Source organism: Chlorocebus sabaeus, chromosome 12 (assembly GCF_047675955.1).
Source record: "Chlorocebus sabaeus isolate Y175 chromosome 12, mChlSab1.0.hap1, whole genome shotgun sequence".
Taxonomy (NCBI): Eukaryota; Metazoa; Chordata; class Mammalia; order Primates; family Cercopithecidae; genus Chlorocebus; species Chlorocebus sabaeus.
In genome coordinates, this window is record NC_132915.1 from 103,716,139 (window position 1) to 103,732,713 (window position 16,575).

The 16,575-nt window shown below is 50.5% G+C and overlaps 1 protein-coding gene across 1 annotated transcript; it reads left to right on the forward strand.

The window, feature by feature from the left end:
- The first annotated feature begins 4,291 nt into the window (after positions 1 to 4,291).
- On the forward strand, positions 4,292 to 14,627 carry LOC140712990 (putative uncharacterized protein encoded by LINC00596). The gene is made up of 2 exons (XM_073021974.1): positions 4,292 to 5,804; positions 13,541 to 14,627. Exons 1-2 carry the CDS (start codon positions 5,642 to 5,644, stop codon positions 13,597 to 13,599), a joined length of 222 nt encoding a protein of 73 aa, XP_072878075.1. The 5' UTR covers positions 4,292 to 5,641; the 3' UTR covers positions 13,600 to 14,627.
- Positions 14,628 to 16,575: the final 1,948 nt, after the last annotated feature.

Sequence of the window (16,575 nt, forward strand, 5' to 3'; positions counted from 1 at the left end):
GGGAGTCAGCCACAAAGAACCCACCTCCAAAGGCGGCTTTGAGTATCCGGTGGGCAACTGCCCACGACCCGGCTCCTAGGGTTACGCTAGACAGCGACCCATTACCCCCACACCCTGCCATCAAGTGTCCCACGCCTGTGCTCTGGTCCTGGTCCAGACTTCAGACACTTGTCTCCATCAGCTCTTCTAGATGAAACACACAGCCAGGTGTGGTGGCCCACGCCTGTAATCCTAGCACTTTGGGAGGCCCAGGCAGGCAGATCACATGAGGCTAGGAATTCAAGATCAACCTGGCCAACATGGCAAAGCCCCATCTCTACTAAAAATACAAAAAAAATTAGCCAGGCATGTGGGCACACGCCTGTAATCCCAGCTACTCGGGAGTCTTGAGGCAGAGAATCGCTTGAACCTGGGAGGTTGAGGTTGCAGTCAGCAGAGATCACACCACTGCACTGCAGCCTGGGCAACAGAGCGAGATTCTGTCTCAAAAACAAATACATTGGCCAGGCGCGGTGGCTCAAGCCTGTAATCCCAGCACTTTGGGAGGCCGAGACAGGCGGATCACGAGGTCAGGAGATCGAGACCATCCTGGCTAACACGGTGAAACCCCATCTCTACTAAAAAATACAAAAAACTAGCCGGGCGAGGTGGCGGGCGCCTGTAGTCCCAGCTATTCGGGAGGCTGAGGCAGGAGAATGGCGGGAACCCGGGAGGTGGAGCTTGCAGTGAGCTGAGATCCAGCCACAGCACTCCAGCCTGGGTGACAGAGCGAGACTCCGTCTCAAAAAAAAAAAAAAAAGAATAAAAAAAATAAAAAACACACGCAAAAAGTACAAGCCTCAGTGACAGTGGCCCCAGGCAGCAGGCATTCTCATTTCTGGGATTTCCTTGTCATTTCTTACACTTTCTGCTTTCTCCTCGTCATGTCAACAGGTTTTCACAACCACCTTTGAACTAAGTTCCATAATTGTTCCCATTTGGATGAGGAAACAGGTTCCGAGAGCGGAAACGACCTATGAAAGTCCCACAGTGAGTCAGGGGCAGCTGGAACCAGCACCCAGGTCTGTCTAACCCCTTTCCACACACAAGGCCTTGCACCAGACTCTTACCAAACCAGATGCCCCCTGGGAACAAGATTTTGTCAGATTCACATCAGACGACATCATTTCCACCTGCACCTCGCACACGCTCAGCATTTGCCTTGATGAACGTGGCTCTGCTCCTGTTCCCTTAGGTCTTGGGTAAACGCGAGTGACCTCACTGGAGATAGAACCAGGACTGTGAGGGGCTTCAGAGGCTCTCGTGTATCTTAGGTCCCACCCAGCTTTTTAAAATTTTATTTATTTATTTTATTTTGAGTTGGAGTTTTGCTCTTGTCCCCCAGGCTGGAGTGCAGTGGTACAATCTCGGCTCACTGCAACCTCCGCCTCCTGGGTTCAAGTGATTCTCCTGCCTCAGCCTCCTGAATAGCTGGGATTACAGACACGCGCCACCACGCCTGGCTGATTTTTGTATTTATAGCAGAGACTGGGTTTCACCTTGTTGGTCAGGCTGGTCTCAAACTCCTGACCTCAGGTGATCCACCTGCCTCAGCCTCCCAAAGTGCTGGGATTACAGGCGTGAGCCACTGTGCCCAGCCCAGTCCCACCCAGCTTTTGCCTTGCCTGAGACAATGAGTGCCTGAGTGCCTTACCTGCTCTCCTCCCTTAATGTTCTGGGCCACATGGGTTTGTCTTTTGTGTTTTTATTTGTTTGTTATTTTTCTTTTTTTTTTTTTTTTTTTTTTGAGACAGAGTCTCGCTCTGTCGCCCAGGCTGGAGTGCAGTGGCTGGATCTCAGCTCACTGCAAGCTCCACCTCCTGGGTTTAGGCCATTCTCCTGCCTCAGCCTCCCCAGTAACTGGGACTACAGGCGCCTGCCACCTCGCCTGGCTAGTTTTTTGTATTTTTTAGTAGAGACGAGTTTCACTGTGTTAGCCAGGATGGTCTCGATCTCCTGACCTCATGATCCGCCGGTCTCGGCCTCCCAAAGTGCTGGGATTACAGGCTTGAGCCACCGCGCCCGGCCAATGTATTTGTTTTTGAGACAGAATCTCGCTCTGTTGCCCAGGCTGCAGTGCAATGGTGTGATCTCTGCTCACTGCAACCTCGACCTTCTGGGTTCAAGCAATTCTCCTGCCACAGCCTCCCAAGTAGCTGGGATTACAGGCGGCTGCCCCTATGCCTGGCTAATTTTTGTATTTTCAGTAGAGACAGGATTTAACTATGTTGCCAGGCTGGTCTCAAACTCCTGACCTCAAGTGATCTGTCCATCTCAGCCTCCCAGAGTGCTGGTATTACAGGAATGAGCCACCAGGCCTGGCCGGCCACCTGGTTTTATGGTGAAGAAGGAGGAGGAGGAGAGGGAAGGGGTCAGGTTCTGAATGGGTGGGAGCCCCATGAGAGGCAAGCCCTTCCTTGAGGTTTTCTCACCTTACACCATGTTCTCTATGTGGAGAGCTGGCTGGTCTTGCCTATTCCTACACAAAAAAACTGTCAGGGCCAGGTGCTGGGGAGCCCTGGTATCTGGGTCCCTGCCACACAGTGCTCACCTGTCTGTCAGTGGAAGGTCAGAGACTCAAGCAGCCATGACAATATGGATAAAATGTGGCCACAGGGCTATGGAAGCACATTGGAGCTGCATCCAATCAATATGGGACACTGGGAAACTTCCCAGGGGAAGAGACATCCATGTCTGTCCAGTAGGACGCAGCCAGGTAAGAATGTGGGACAGGGCTGCACGCCTGTAATCCTAGCAATTTGGGAGGCTGAGGCAGGTGGATCACCTGAGGTCAGGAGTTCGAGACCAGCCTGGGCAACATGGCAAAACCCCGTCTCTACTAAAAATATAAAAATTAGCTGGGCCTGGTGGCACACATCTGTAATCCCAGCTTCTCAGGAGACTGAGGCAAGAGAATCACTTGAACCCAGGAGGCAGAGGTTGCAGTGAGCCAAGATTGTACCACTGCACTCCAGCCTAAGCAACAGAGGGAGACTCTGTCTCAAAAGAAAAAAGAATGTGGGAGAGTATTCCAGAGGCAGAAAACTTAGTTGGTCCAGGACACAAAGGGATTTGGTCTGGTTGAAAGGTGATCAGGGATGGCGATTTGCAGGCTATGTCCGCTTGGATTCTTGGTGGAAGATGAAAGCCTTCCCCAAACACAATTGTAACCCAGCTCTGCATTTTGGTTCCATCTTGAGGCACCCAGGGAGGACGCTTGGAAGGAAAGCATCCACCTGGGTCTGTTTCTCTTGTGTGAGCTCAGTTCGCGCAGGTGTCTTAGTGGGCACGGCCTCGAGGGGGCAGTGTCCACTCAGAGATGTGCTCAACTGCCCTGGGAAGCAAGCCCTGGGAGGGCCTTGTTGGAAAGGTTCCAGCCTGCCAGGCCAGATTCGTGAAGGCTGAATCCTCAGAACACATAGAAGAGGGGGTTCTCTGGCAGCACCCCTCTCAGGAGTTTGAAGTGACAAGATGCGGATCCCTCAGGGTGTGCCCCCATATGCTGGAAAACAGGTGGCAGAGGTTACTGTGCCTGGTGTGTACACATACATGGTTTGTTTGATCATATCCGGTATCAACCCTACTCGAAAATATTTATCATCCGGCACCTACAGAGTTCAAAATACTAACACAGTACAGCCTGCACTGTTGTCCCTGGGGGCTGAAGGGGTCATTTTTGGGTGGCCTGACACAGAAATGTGTCACAGAGCAGTGTCACCAAATAGTGCCCCACTCTAGTTTTGCTCAGAAGGGGCCACAGCAGCTGGGCAGGGTGTGGTGGCTCATGCCTATAATCCTAGCACTTTGTGAGGCCAAAGCAGGACAATCAATTGAGCCCAGGAGTTCGAGACCACCTTGACAACATAGTGAGACCTCGCCTCCACAAAAATTTTTTAAATAGCCAAGCATGGGCCGGGCGCGGTGGTCATGCCTGTAATCCCAGCACTTTGGGAGGCCAAGGCAGGCGGATCATGAGGTCAGGAGATTGAGACCATCCTGGCTAACACGGTGAAACCCCGTCTCTACTAAAAGTACAAAAAATTAGCTGGGCGTGGTGGCGGGCACCTGTAGTCCCAGCTACTCGGGAGGCTGAGGCAGGAGAATGGTGTGAGCCTGGGAGGCGGGGTTTGCAGCGAGCCGAGATCACGCCATTGCACTCCAGCCTGGGCGACAGAGTGAGACTCCATCTCAAAAAAAAAAAAAAAAAAAGCCAAGCATGGTGGTGCCCGGCTACTCAGGAGGTTGAAGTAGGGAGGATCTATCGAGCTCAGGAGGTCAAGGCTGCAGTGAACCATGATCACACATTGCACTCTAGCACGGGTGATACAGTGAGGCCCTGTCTCAAAAAAAAGGAGGGGCCACTTGGGGAGAGAGGGAAGGGAGGAAGCCCAGGCCAAGGGCCCAGTGCCCTCTGTGGTTGGGGCTAAGAGATGTTGGGGCCCCCGACCCTGATTTTTTGGAGGAATTGGGAGGAAAGCTCCGGGTTCCATGTCATGTGGATGGACCTGAGAATGAGGTGAAAGGTAACAATCACACACCCAAACCAGTTTTGAGCCAAAGGTTTCGCCAGATAAGGGATTGATGGCCACCATCTCCAGCACGTATGCAATTCTGTGGGGCAGATGGGGAGCTGAGTTACCACGCCCCACAATATCTCATTGACTGCCCCCAACAACAGAGAGTGGTTGAGAGTCCCCATGTCCAAATGGAGCAAACTGAGGCTCAGGGGCGTGCAGAGAAGCAGCGAAGCTATCTGACTCCAGAACCTGGCTAAGTAGCCACAGTGTGCTGCCTGCCTCCCCCGTGTAGCCTCTTGAGTCTCTTATCTGAGGTCATGCATTACTAAAACAGGAATCAGAACTTGAACGCAGCGCTCTCCAAGCCCTTAAGCCTCAGGTCTTAACCACAGAGCCCTGCTATGTTTCTTGTATGTTGTATCTGCCCAGGGCCCTGACCTAGCGGCCAGGTCAGTGGCCAGAAATGAACAGCCTCTGCCTTGAACTTGGCCTGGGCCCCTCCTTCCTGGTTTCTGTAGGCAGCCTGCTTGGCTTCCTTTCCAGTGAGCCTCTCATTCCTAACATGAGCAAGTCTGGACAGGAGTGAAGTCCCTCCTGACCTTTGACTCCTTCAGCTTCTCATGTTCATCCCACAATCCCAAAAGTTCTTGGCGGAATAATCATTGTGGCAGCTAATGAGCAAACTCTAACTTGGAGAACATTCCCTGTGCCAGACCCTGAGCCTAATGCTCTGCCTATCACATGTGTTCCTCATGGTCACCCTGAGAGGCAGTTAGAATTGTCCTCATTCTCCAAATGAGGTAAATGAGGCTCAGAGAGGTTAAGTCACTTTCCCAAGGAAGCACAGCTAAGGAGCAGAGTCACAGGTTGAAGGGGTTTCAAACACTTGCTCTTTAAAGGCCAGGTACTAATTCCCAAACTTCTGAGTATCACAATTATCTGAGAGGGATTTTTTTTTTTTTTTTTCCTGAGACAGGGTCTTGCTCCGTTACCCAAGCTGGAGTGCAGTGGTGTGATCAGGGCTTACTACAGCCTCAACCTCTCAGATTCAAGCCATCTTTCCACCTCAGCCTCCTGAGTAGCGCATGCCCCCACGTCCAACTCAATTTTGTTTTTTGTTTTTTGTTTTTTGTTTTTTTGAGACGGAGTCTCGCTCTGTCGCCCAGGCTGGAGTGCAGTGGCCGGATCTCAGTTCACTGCAAGCTCCGCCTCCCGGGTTCCCGCCATTCTCCTGCCTCAGCCTCCCGAGTAGCTGGGATTACAGGCGCCTGTCACCTCGCCCGGCTAGTTTTTTTGTATTTTTTAGTAGAGACGGGGTTTCACCGTGTTAGCCAGGATGGTCTCGGTCTCCTGACCTCGTGATCCGCCCGTCTCGGCCTCCCAAAGTGCTGGGATTACAGGCTTCATTTTTGTATTTTTTATAGAGATTGTGTCACCCTATGTTGCCCAAGCTGATCTTGATCTCCTGGGCTCAAGCAATCCGCTTACCTCAGCTTCCCAAACTGCTGGGATTGAGAGGGATTTTAAAAATAAAGATTTGGGGCTGGGTGCCTATAATCTCAGCATTTTGGGAGGCTAAGGTGGGAGGATCACTGGAGGCCAGAAGTTCAACACCAGCTTGGGCAACATAGCAAAACCCCATCTCTACAAAAAATACAAAAATTAGCCAAGTGTGGTGCCATATCCCTGTGGTTCCAACTACTTAGGAGGCTGAGGCGGGAGGATCCAGGTCGAGGCTACAGTGAGCCGAGATCACGCCACTGCACTCCAGCCTGGGTTACAGAATGAGACCCTATCTCTAATAAACAAATAAAGATGCGGGTATCCAACCTCTAGGAATCCTGACTTTGCAGGCCCAAAAATATATTTTAATAAACTCCTTGGGTGTTTTTTTGTTTTTTGTTTTGTTTCGTTTTTTTGATACAGAGTTTCGCTCTTGTTGCCCAGGCTGGAGTGCAATGGCACAATCTCAGCTCACTGCAACCTCCGCCTCCCAGGTTCAAGCGATTCTCCTGTCCCAGATTCAAGCGATTCTCCTTCCCCAGCCTCCCAAGTAGCTGGGATTACAGGCATGTGCCACCATGCCCAGCTAATTTTGTATTTTTAGTAGAGACAGGGTTTCACCATGTTGGTCAGGCTGATCTCAAACTCCTGACCTCAAGTGATCCACTTGCCTCAGCCTCCCAAAGTGCTGGGATTACAAGCGTGAGCCACCGTGCCTGGCCCCTTGGGTGTTCTTGGTACATTGTTCTGTGCGTGTACCTTGATGGTTGATGAAATTGCTTTTTCTGACTACCACTAATCACATCCTTTGAAATCCTGCCTCAAAACCAGCCCATCTTCAAACACATCTGCACAGCCACCTGATCCTAAAATGCTGGCTGTGGTCCCTGCTAGATCAAACCCAGGCATGATTTTTATCTGGATTTGCCCCAGAGCTGTCTCCCAGACCCTGGCATTTGCTGGCTCCATTCATTCCCTGGAGTTTACTCGCTCCTCCACCCTCCACCCTTGAACCAGCAAACTTGCCCAGCTGGTTTGCCAGGGAGGAGCAAGACCTGTTTTCCCATCTTAGGGCTCTTCTCACTTCTGATTTCATAGGTGGTCAGAAAAAACATGGAGGGTTAGAAGTGGGGACTGCTGGAAGAGGAGTGCAGGCAGGAGGTCACTGTGACCTCAGCCTGCTTTACAGACCCCATGGCTGCTGGAAGGCCCTGGAACAGCACCCCCGCCCCCACCACTCACCACACCCTGGCCGCCTACCTGCGATGCTTGTCTCCTAATCAGCCTCCACCACCCATAGCACCATCCGGATCCAGAGTCACCCAGATAGGAGCTCCTTTGGTGTAACTAATGTTAGTCCTTCCTGTTACCCAGCCTATCTCTGGGATAAGTTTCCAGGCTCCTGCTAAAGTGCTCAGGGGGCCCAGGTGCGGTGGCTCACACCTGTAATCCCAACACTTTGGGAGGCCAAGGTGGGTGGATCACTTGAGGTCAGGAGTTCAAGACCAGCCTGGCCAACATGGTGAAACCCCATCTCTACTAAAAACACAAAATTTAGCTGGGCATGGTGGTGCGGGCCTGTAATCCCAGCTATTCGGGAGGCTGAGGCAGGAGAATCGCTTGAACTCTGGAGGCAGTGACTGCAGTGAACCGAGATCACTCCATTGCACTCCAGCCTGGGCAACAAGAGCAAAACTCCATCTCAAGGAAAAAAATAAATAAATTAATTAAATTAAATTTAAAAAAAAATAAAGTTCTCAGAGGATGGGGTTAGTCAGGGACTAACAGAATGTTTCAGAGGAAATCAAGACATTGATGATATGGTGGCAGGGATGTTTTTTTTGTTTGTTTGTTTTTTAAACTATGGCCAAACAGAAAGCTCAACAGGCCGTGTCATGGAGATAGACTATGTAGATATACACCGGGCTAGTAGCTTCACCTTACCTGGTCTCAGTTTCTTCATCCATAAAATAGGTCATATCATGCCTGCTGTAGTCCCTTCTGAAGGGCTCATCTGTATGGAGACTGACTTAATGACTGTAAAGTTGTAAGTAAAATGTCAGCTCATTAGTACGATGACATTTTGTGTGTCCCAAGCATATTCCTGGCCCTGGGGGGATGCAAGGTTGTTATAGCTTAAAATAGGACTTCAGTGATCTGACACTCCAGGTGCCTGGGAGGGCTGCTGCAGTGGGGTCTGAGGAGGGCTAGGGATGAGTAGAGAGGGGGCACTTAGGAGAGGGAAGTGGGCTGGGGAGAGTAGAGGGGAAAGCTGACCTGGAAAGCTGCAGTTAGGTAGGCATTTGCATTCCTTCCACAGTATTCTTTCAGGCACTGCTCTAAACTCTAGGGATGCAAAAGTGAGCAAAGCAGACATCTCTGCCCTCCTAGAATTTGCATTCTAGGGTGAAAGGAGATGGATAATAAACCAGATAAAAAATAAATATTTGTTCAGATGGTGATAAGGGCTAGAGAGAAAAATAAATCAGGAAAGAGGGATGGGACCTGAAGCTCACCAAATGTGAGACTCCCTGCCTCTCCCAAATATATATTGAATGAATTCAAATTTAGGTCCAGGGCCTAGGAAGCAGAGCATTCAGGAACATTTCTTTCTTTCTTTTTTTTTTTTTTTTTTGAGACAGAGTCTCCTTCTGTCACCTAGGTTGGAGTGTAGTGACATGATCTTGGCTCACTGCAACCTCTGCCTCCCGGGTTCAAGTGATCTGCCTGCCTCAGCCTCCCAAGTAGCTAGGATTACAGGTGTGAGGCACTGCATGGCCTCTGGGGCAGTTTTAAATAAAGTGAGACATCAGTGCAATGGAGACTTGTTGGAGGTGAGAGAGGGAGCCGTGGCTCCCTGGGGGAAGCCCCCTGGGAGAAGAGTGTTCTAGGCAGCAAGTGGAAAAGGTCCTGGGGCAGGTGTGATCGGGAATAGTGAAGAAGCCAACATGGGCCGGGCACAGTGGAGTGCGCCTATAATCCCAGCTACTCAGGAGGCCAAGGCAGGAGGATTGCTTGAGCCTAGGAGTTTGGTATCAGCCTGGGCAACATATCAAGACCTCATCTCTATTAACAAATTAAAAGAAAAAAGAGGCTGAGCATGGTGGCTCACGCCTGTAATCCCAGCACTTTGGGAGGCCTAGGCAAGTAGATCACCTGAAGTCAAGAGTTCCAGACCAGCCTGGCCAACATGGTGAAACACCGTCTCTACTAAAAATACAAAATTTAGCTGGGCATGGTGGTGGGACGTCTGTAATCCCAGCTACTTGGGAGACTGAGGCAGGAGAATCGCTTGAACCCAAGGCGGAGGTTGCAGTGAGCTGAGATCATGTCACTGCAAGCCAGCCTGGGTGACAGAGCAAGTCTCAAAAACAAAAAAAAAAAGGAAAGAAAAAAGAAGCTAGGGCTGGGCCCGGTGGCTCATGCCTGTAATCCCAGCACTTTGGGAGGCCGAGGCATGCAGATCACAAGGTCAGGAGTTCAAGACCAGCCTGGTCAACATGGTGAAACCTTCTCTCTACTAAAAATAGAAAAATTAGCTGGGCGTGGTGGCATGCCTGTAATCCCAGCTACTTGGGAGGCTGAGGCATGATAATCACTTGAACCTGGGAGGCAGTGGTTGCAATGAGCTGAGATCATGCCACTGCACTCCAGCCTGGGCGATGGGAGTGAGACTCTGTCTCAAAAAAAAAAAAAAAAAAGAGAAGGCTGTGTGGACTCAGCAAGGGCATCAATGGGGAGAGCAGAGAAGTTAAGAGGGAGTGGAGTAGGGGGTGCAGATCATGAGGGTTTCAGGCCGCTTAAGGACTTGGGCTTCTGTTTATTTATGTATGTATTTATTTAGAGATGACAGGGTCTCACTCTGTTGCCCAGGCTGGAGTACAGTGGCGAGATCACTGCTCACTGTATCATCAACTTCCTGGGGTCAAGCTTTCCTCAACTTCAGTCCCCCAAACAGCTAAGGACTACAGGTGTGTGCCACCACACCTGGCTAATTTTTTATTTTTTGTAGAAATGGTTCTTACTTTGTTGCCCAGGCTGGTATCCAACTTCTGTCCTCAAGCAATCCTCCTGCCTCAGCCTCCCGAAGTGCTGGGATTAAAGGCACCCGGCCTTGGGTTTCTATTCTAAGTGAGATGGGAAGGGCACAAATGTGATAAGATCCAATTGCACTTTTTTTTTTCCTTTGAGACGGAGTTTCGCTCTTGTTGCCCAGGCTGGAGTGCAATGGCGCGATCTCGGCTCACCGCAACCCCTGCCTCCTGAGTTCAAGCTATTTTGCTGCCTCAGCCTCTTAAGTAGCTGGGATTACAGGAATGCGCCACCACACCCAGCTAATTTTGTATTTTTTTTTTTTTTCTAGATGGAGTCTAGCTCTGTTGCCCAGCCTGGAGTGCAGTGGCCAGATCTCAGCTCACTGCAAGCTCCACCTCCCGGGTTTATGCCATTCTCCTGCCTCAGCCTCCCGAGTAGCTGGGACTACAGGCGCCCGCCACCTCGCCCGGCTAACTTTTTGTATTTTTTTAGTAGAGACGGGGTTTCACTGTGTTAGCCAGGATGGTCTCGATCTCCTGACCTTGTGATCCGCCCGTCTCGGCCTCTCAAAGTGCTGGGATTACAGGCTTGAGCCACTGCGCCCGGCCCTAATTTTGTATTTTTAGTAGAGACGGGGTTTCTCCACGTTGGTCAGGCCGGTCTCGAACTCCCAACCTCAGATAATCCTCCCGCCTCGGCCTCCCAAAGTGCTGGGATTACAGGCATGGGCCACCGTGTATGGCCCAATTGCACTTTTAGAGGAGACTTCTGTCCACTGAGTGGAGGAGGACCAAGAGCAGCAGGTGAATGGTGAGAAGTGGTCAGATTCTGGAAACACTCGTATTTTGAAGTCAGAGCCTGATGATTTAATAATGGGGTATAGCCAGGCACGGTGGCTCACTCCTGTAATCCCAGCTACTTGGGAGATTGAGGTGGGAGAATCACTTGAACCCAGGAGTGGAGGTTGCAGTGAGCCGAGATCGCGCCATTGGGCACCCAGCCTAGGTGACAAAGCGAGACTCCGTCTCAAAAAAATAAAAATAAAAATAAAATGGGGTATGGGCCAGGTGCAGTGGTTCACACCTGTTATCTCAGCACTTTGGGAGGCCAAGGTGGATCACTTGAGGTCAGGAGTTCGAGACCAGCCTGGCCAACATGGTGAAACGCTGTCTCTACTAAAAATACAAAAATTAGCTGGGCATGGTGGTGAATGCTTGTAGTCCTAGCTACTTGGGAGGCTGAACCAGAACTGCTTGAACTGGGAGGCGGAGGTTTTACAGTGAGCTGAGATTGCACCACTGCACTCTAGCCTCGGCGACGGAATGACGTTCTGTCTCAAAAAAAAAAAAAAAAAAAAAAAAAAGGGGGTATGCACAGTGGTTTACACCTATACTCCCAGCACTTTGGGAGACAGAGGTGGGCAGTTCACAAGGTCAGGAGTTCGAGACCAGCCTGGCCCAACATGGTGAAACCCCGTCTCTACTAAAAATACAAAAATTAGCCGGGCACAGTAGCATGCACCTGTGGTCCCAGCTACTCGGGAGGCTGACACAGGAGAATTACTTGAACCTGGGAGGCAGAGGCTGCAGTGAGCCAAGATCATGCCACTGCACTGCTGCACTGCAGCCTGGGCGACAGAGTAACACTCAGTCTCAAAAAATAAACAAATAAATATGGGGTCTGAGGAAAGGGAATCTTGCTAGGGTTTTGACCTGAGCAACTAGAAGGGTGAAGCTGTGATGCGCTGGAGTGAGGAAGTCCCTGGGAAGAGCCCGTCTTGGGGGAAGATGAGGAGTTAGGATTCAGAAGTGTTCAGTTTGAGATACAAACACAGCTCCTAAGTGGAAATGTTAAAGTAACAGTGGAATGGAGTTCATGGGAGAAGTCAGGCTGAAGGTGTAAAAACGGGTACCATCAGTATAGTGAATGCATCAATGCTATTAAAAACCATGGTGGGCCGGGCGCGGTGGCTCAAGCCTGTAATCCCAGCACTTTGGGAGGCCGAGACGGGTGGATCACGAGGTCAGGAGATCGAGACCATCCTGGCTAACACAGTGAAACCCCGTCTCTACTAAAAAATACAAAAAACTAGCCAGACGAGGTGGCGGGGGCCTGTAGTCCCAGCTACTCGGGAGGCTGAGGCAGGAGAATGGCGTGAACCCAGGAGGCGGAGCTTGCAGTGAGCTGAGATCTGGCCACTGCACTCCAGCCTGGGCAAGAGAGCCAGACTCCGCCTCAAAAAAAAAAAAAAAAAAAAAAAAACCATGGTGGGCCGGGCGCGGTGGCTCACGCCTGTAACCCCAGCACTTTGGGAGGCCGAGGCGGGTGGATCACAAGGTCAGGAGATCAAGACCATCCTGGTGAACACGGTGAAACCCCGTATCTACTAAAAATACAAAAATATTAGCCGGGCATGGTGATGGGTGCCTGTAGTCCCAGCTTCTCAGGAGGCTGAGGCAGGAGAATGGCATGAACTCGGGAGGCGACAGAGCTTGCAGTGAGCGGAGATCACGCCACTGCACTCCAGCCTGAGAGACAAAGTGAGACTCCGTCTCAAAAAAAAAAAAAAGAAACTGTGGTGGCCAGGTGCAGTGGCTCATGCGTGTAATCCCAGTACTTTGGGAGGCTGAGGTGAGCAGATCACTTGAGTCTAGGAGTTTGAGACTAGCTTGGGCAACATGGCAAAACCCTCTCTCTACAAAAAATACAAAAATTAGACAGGCATGGTGGCTCGCACCTGTGGTCCCAGCTCCTCGGGAGGCTGAGGCATGAGAATCGCTTCAACCTGGGAAGTGGAGGTTGCAGTGAGCTGAGATGGCACCACTGCACAACAGAGCGAGACTGGGCAACAGAGTGAGACTCTATATCAAAACAATAAGAAAAACCATGGCAATATTGAGTTGATGTCACCAAGGGACTGGGCGTGGGCAGAGGAAGAGCCAGGGCCAGAGAAGAGCTCAGGAGAGGAGGAGCCCCACAAAGGAGACTGAGAAGGAACAAGGGAGGGAGATGGGGAGACCAGGAGGAGCCTCCTGAAGGCAGTGTCTTTTGGGAGGAGTCAGTGACCAGCTGTGTGAGATGCTGCTGAGAAGGAGCTGCTGGATTTAACGAGGAGGTCATTGTTGACCTTGACAAGAGTCATTTCAGGAACGTGTTGGCGAGGGAAAGTCTGATTAGCATGGATTCAGGGGAATGTGGGAAGAGAGGAACTGGGGATAGTGACTAGAGACCACCTTTCCAGTTTTGCTCTAAAGGAGGCAGAGGAATGCAGTAATTGTAAAGAGTTATGAGGTCCAGAAAGAACTTTTGTTTTGTTTTTATGGTTTTTATGTAGGTGTGATAAAATGTGCATAATGTAAAATTTATCATTTTAGCTTTTTTTTTTTTTTTTTAAGAGTTGAGGGTCTTAATTAGCCAGGTGTCACGGTATGCACCTGTAGTCCCAGCTATTCGGGAGGCTGAGGTGGGAGAATCACTTGAGCCTGGGAGGCAGAGGTTGCAGTGAGCTAAGATCGCGCCACTGCACTCTAGCCTGGGTGACAAAGTCAGACTCAGTCTCAAAAAAAAAAAAAAAATTTACATACATACTTACATATTAAATAAATCAGGTCCCCAGCCTCTGCTTCACTGACCAGCCAGATCTCATCCCTGTGCTCATCACTCCATTATTTTCTTGCCTGCTCCCCTTACATCATAATCTCTGTGAGACCTAGAGCCTCATCTGTCCTTGAGTACCAAGTCCTAGCACCCAGAGCAGTGGCTGGCCTACAGGAGCATGCGATTAACACACGTGGGTGGGATGAAAGAGAATGAGCAAGTGGGTGTTGTTTTAATCCCCATTTTATACATAGGTGACCAGCTTCACAGAGGTCACATTACCCAGTCAGTAAACACAGTAAGCTGAGGCTCAACCCAGGCCCTTCGGCTGTGAAGGCCAAGATGAGTAGCCTGGGGGCCACGCCCCTCCCCCAGGTGCCCAGTTCATCCAGGCAGGCAACTGGCAGACGTGGGGGCCTGTGGATTTGTTAGCAAGGTTGCTGGTGGGGTTTTTGTTTGTTTGTCTGTTTTGAGACAGGGTCTCGCTCTGTCACCCAGGCTAGAGTACAGTGGTTTGATTTCGGCTCACTGCAACCTCCACCTCCTGGGTTCAAATGATTCTCCCACCTCAGTCTCCAGAGTAACTGGGACTACAGACAAGCGTCACCATGCCCGGTTAATGTTTGTATTTTTGGTAGAGACAGGATTTCACCACGTTGGCCAGGCTGGTCTTGAACTCCTGACCTCAAGTGATCCACCCGCTTTGGCCTCCTAAAGTGCCGGGATTACAGGCGTGAGCCACCTCGCTCAGCTTGCTGGGTGACTTTTTCTTTTTTTCTGACATAGGGTCTCGCTCTGTTGCCCAGGCTGGAGTACAGATCTCCATTTACTGCTGCCTTGACTTGCTAGGTTCAAGCGATCCTCCCTTCTCAGCCTCCCTAGTAGCTGGGACTACAGGCACACACCAACACGCCTGGCTAATTTTTTTTTTTTTTTTTTTTTTTTGTAGAGACAGGGTCTCCTTGTGTTGCCCAGGTTGGTCTCAAACTTCTGAGCTCAAGCAGTCCTCCTGTGTGAGGGTCCCAAAATGCTGGAATTACAGGCATGAGCTGCCACGCCCAGCAGAATTTTAATTTCAAAACTCAGCTTAAACACCTCATGACGCTTACACATTTGGTACATTTTTAACAATCACTGATTGTTCAACTCCACCCTTCTCAGAGTTAAAGACACGGGATAAGGAAAACATCTTCTTATCCAGGTGATTTGGGGTAGTATTCCCAGCTGTCTGAGGCTGTACATTGACCAAATATTTTGGCCACGACTCAGAGCTCCCCTATCCTGCTATCCTGAGATCATGATAGGCCATCACAGAGTCCACTTTTGTCATCTCTATGCCAATAAGGACTCTAAATGGGGTGGTGTGACAGCCCATTTGGTCCTAGGTTCAAGTTACCTAATTTTTCCAAAGAACTGAATTTTGCTGATACCCTCCACTCCCACCCAGCTTTCCTCACCATTTTGTTGGATTCTGCTTATCTAAATATTGCTTGATTTTGTTCTTTCTTTTGTTTTGTTTTTTGAGACAAAGTCTCACTCTGTCACCCAGGCTGGAGAGAAGTGGCGCAATCTCCACTCACTGCACGCACCGCCTCCCGGCTTCCAGCTGTTCTCCTGCATCAATCTCCCGGGAAGCTGGGACTACAGGCACCCGCCACCATGCCCAGCTAACTTTGTATTTTTAGTAGAGATGGGTTTCACCATGTTGGTCAGGCTGGTCTTGAACTCCTGACCTCGTGATCCACCCACCCTGACCTCCCAAAGTGCTGGGATTACAGGCGTGAGCCACCGTGCCCAGCCTTTTTTTTTTCTTTTCTGAGACAGAGTCTCACTCTCTCACCCAGACTGGAGTGCAGGGGCACAATCTCAGTCCATGCCAACCTCCACCTCCTGGGCTCCAGCGATTCTTGTGCCTCAGCCTCCCAAGTAGCTGGGATTACAGGAGTGCACCACCATAGCTGGCTAATTTTTGTATTTTTTAGTAGGGACAGGGTTTCATTATGTTGGCCAGGCTGGTCTCGAACTCCTGATCTCAGGTGGGCCAGGTGCGGTGGCTCATGCCTGTAATCCCAGCACTTTGGGAGGCTGAAGCAGGCAGATGACCTAAGGTCATGAGTTTGAGACCAGCCTGTCCAACATGGTGAAATCCCACCTCTACTAAAAATACAAAAATTAGCTGGGCGTGGTGGTGAACGCCTATAATCCCAGCTACTCGGTAGGCTGAGGCAGGAGAATCACTTGACTCTGGGGGGCAGAGGTTGCAGTGAGCCAATCGTGCCATTGCACTAAAGCCTAGGTGACAGAGCAAGACTCCGTCTCAAAAAATAATAATAAAAAAATTAGCTGGAAAAAAAATTTTAGCCGGGCATCGTGGTGCACGCCTGTAGTCCCAGCTATTCTGGAGACTGAGGTGGGAAGATGGCTGAGCCTGAGAGGATGAAGCTGCAGTGAGTCATGTTTGCATCACTGCACTCCAGCCTGGGTAACAGAGCAAGACCCTGTCTAAAAAACAAAACAGGCAAGGCGTGGTGGCTCATGCTTGTAATCCCAGCGCTTTGGGAGGCTGAGATGGGCGGATCACCTGAGGTCAGGAGTTCCAGACCAGCCTGGCCAACAGGGTGAAACCCTGTCTCTACTAAAAATACAAAAATTAGCCAGGCATGGTGGTACACACCTGTAATCCCAGCTACTCGAGCAGCTGAGGCAGGGGAATCTCTTGAACCTGGGAGGCAGAGGTTGCAGTGAGCTGAGATTGCACCACTGCACTCCAACCTGGATGACTGAGACTCCATCTTAAACAAAACAAAACAGTACAGGTGTGGTGGCACACGCCTGTAGTTCCAGTACTTTGGGAGGATGAGCCGGGCAGATCACGAGGTCAGGA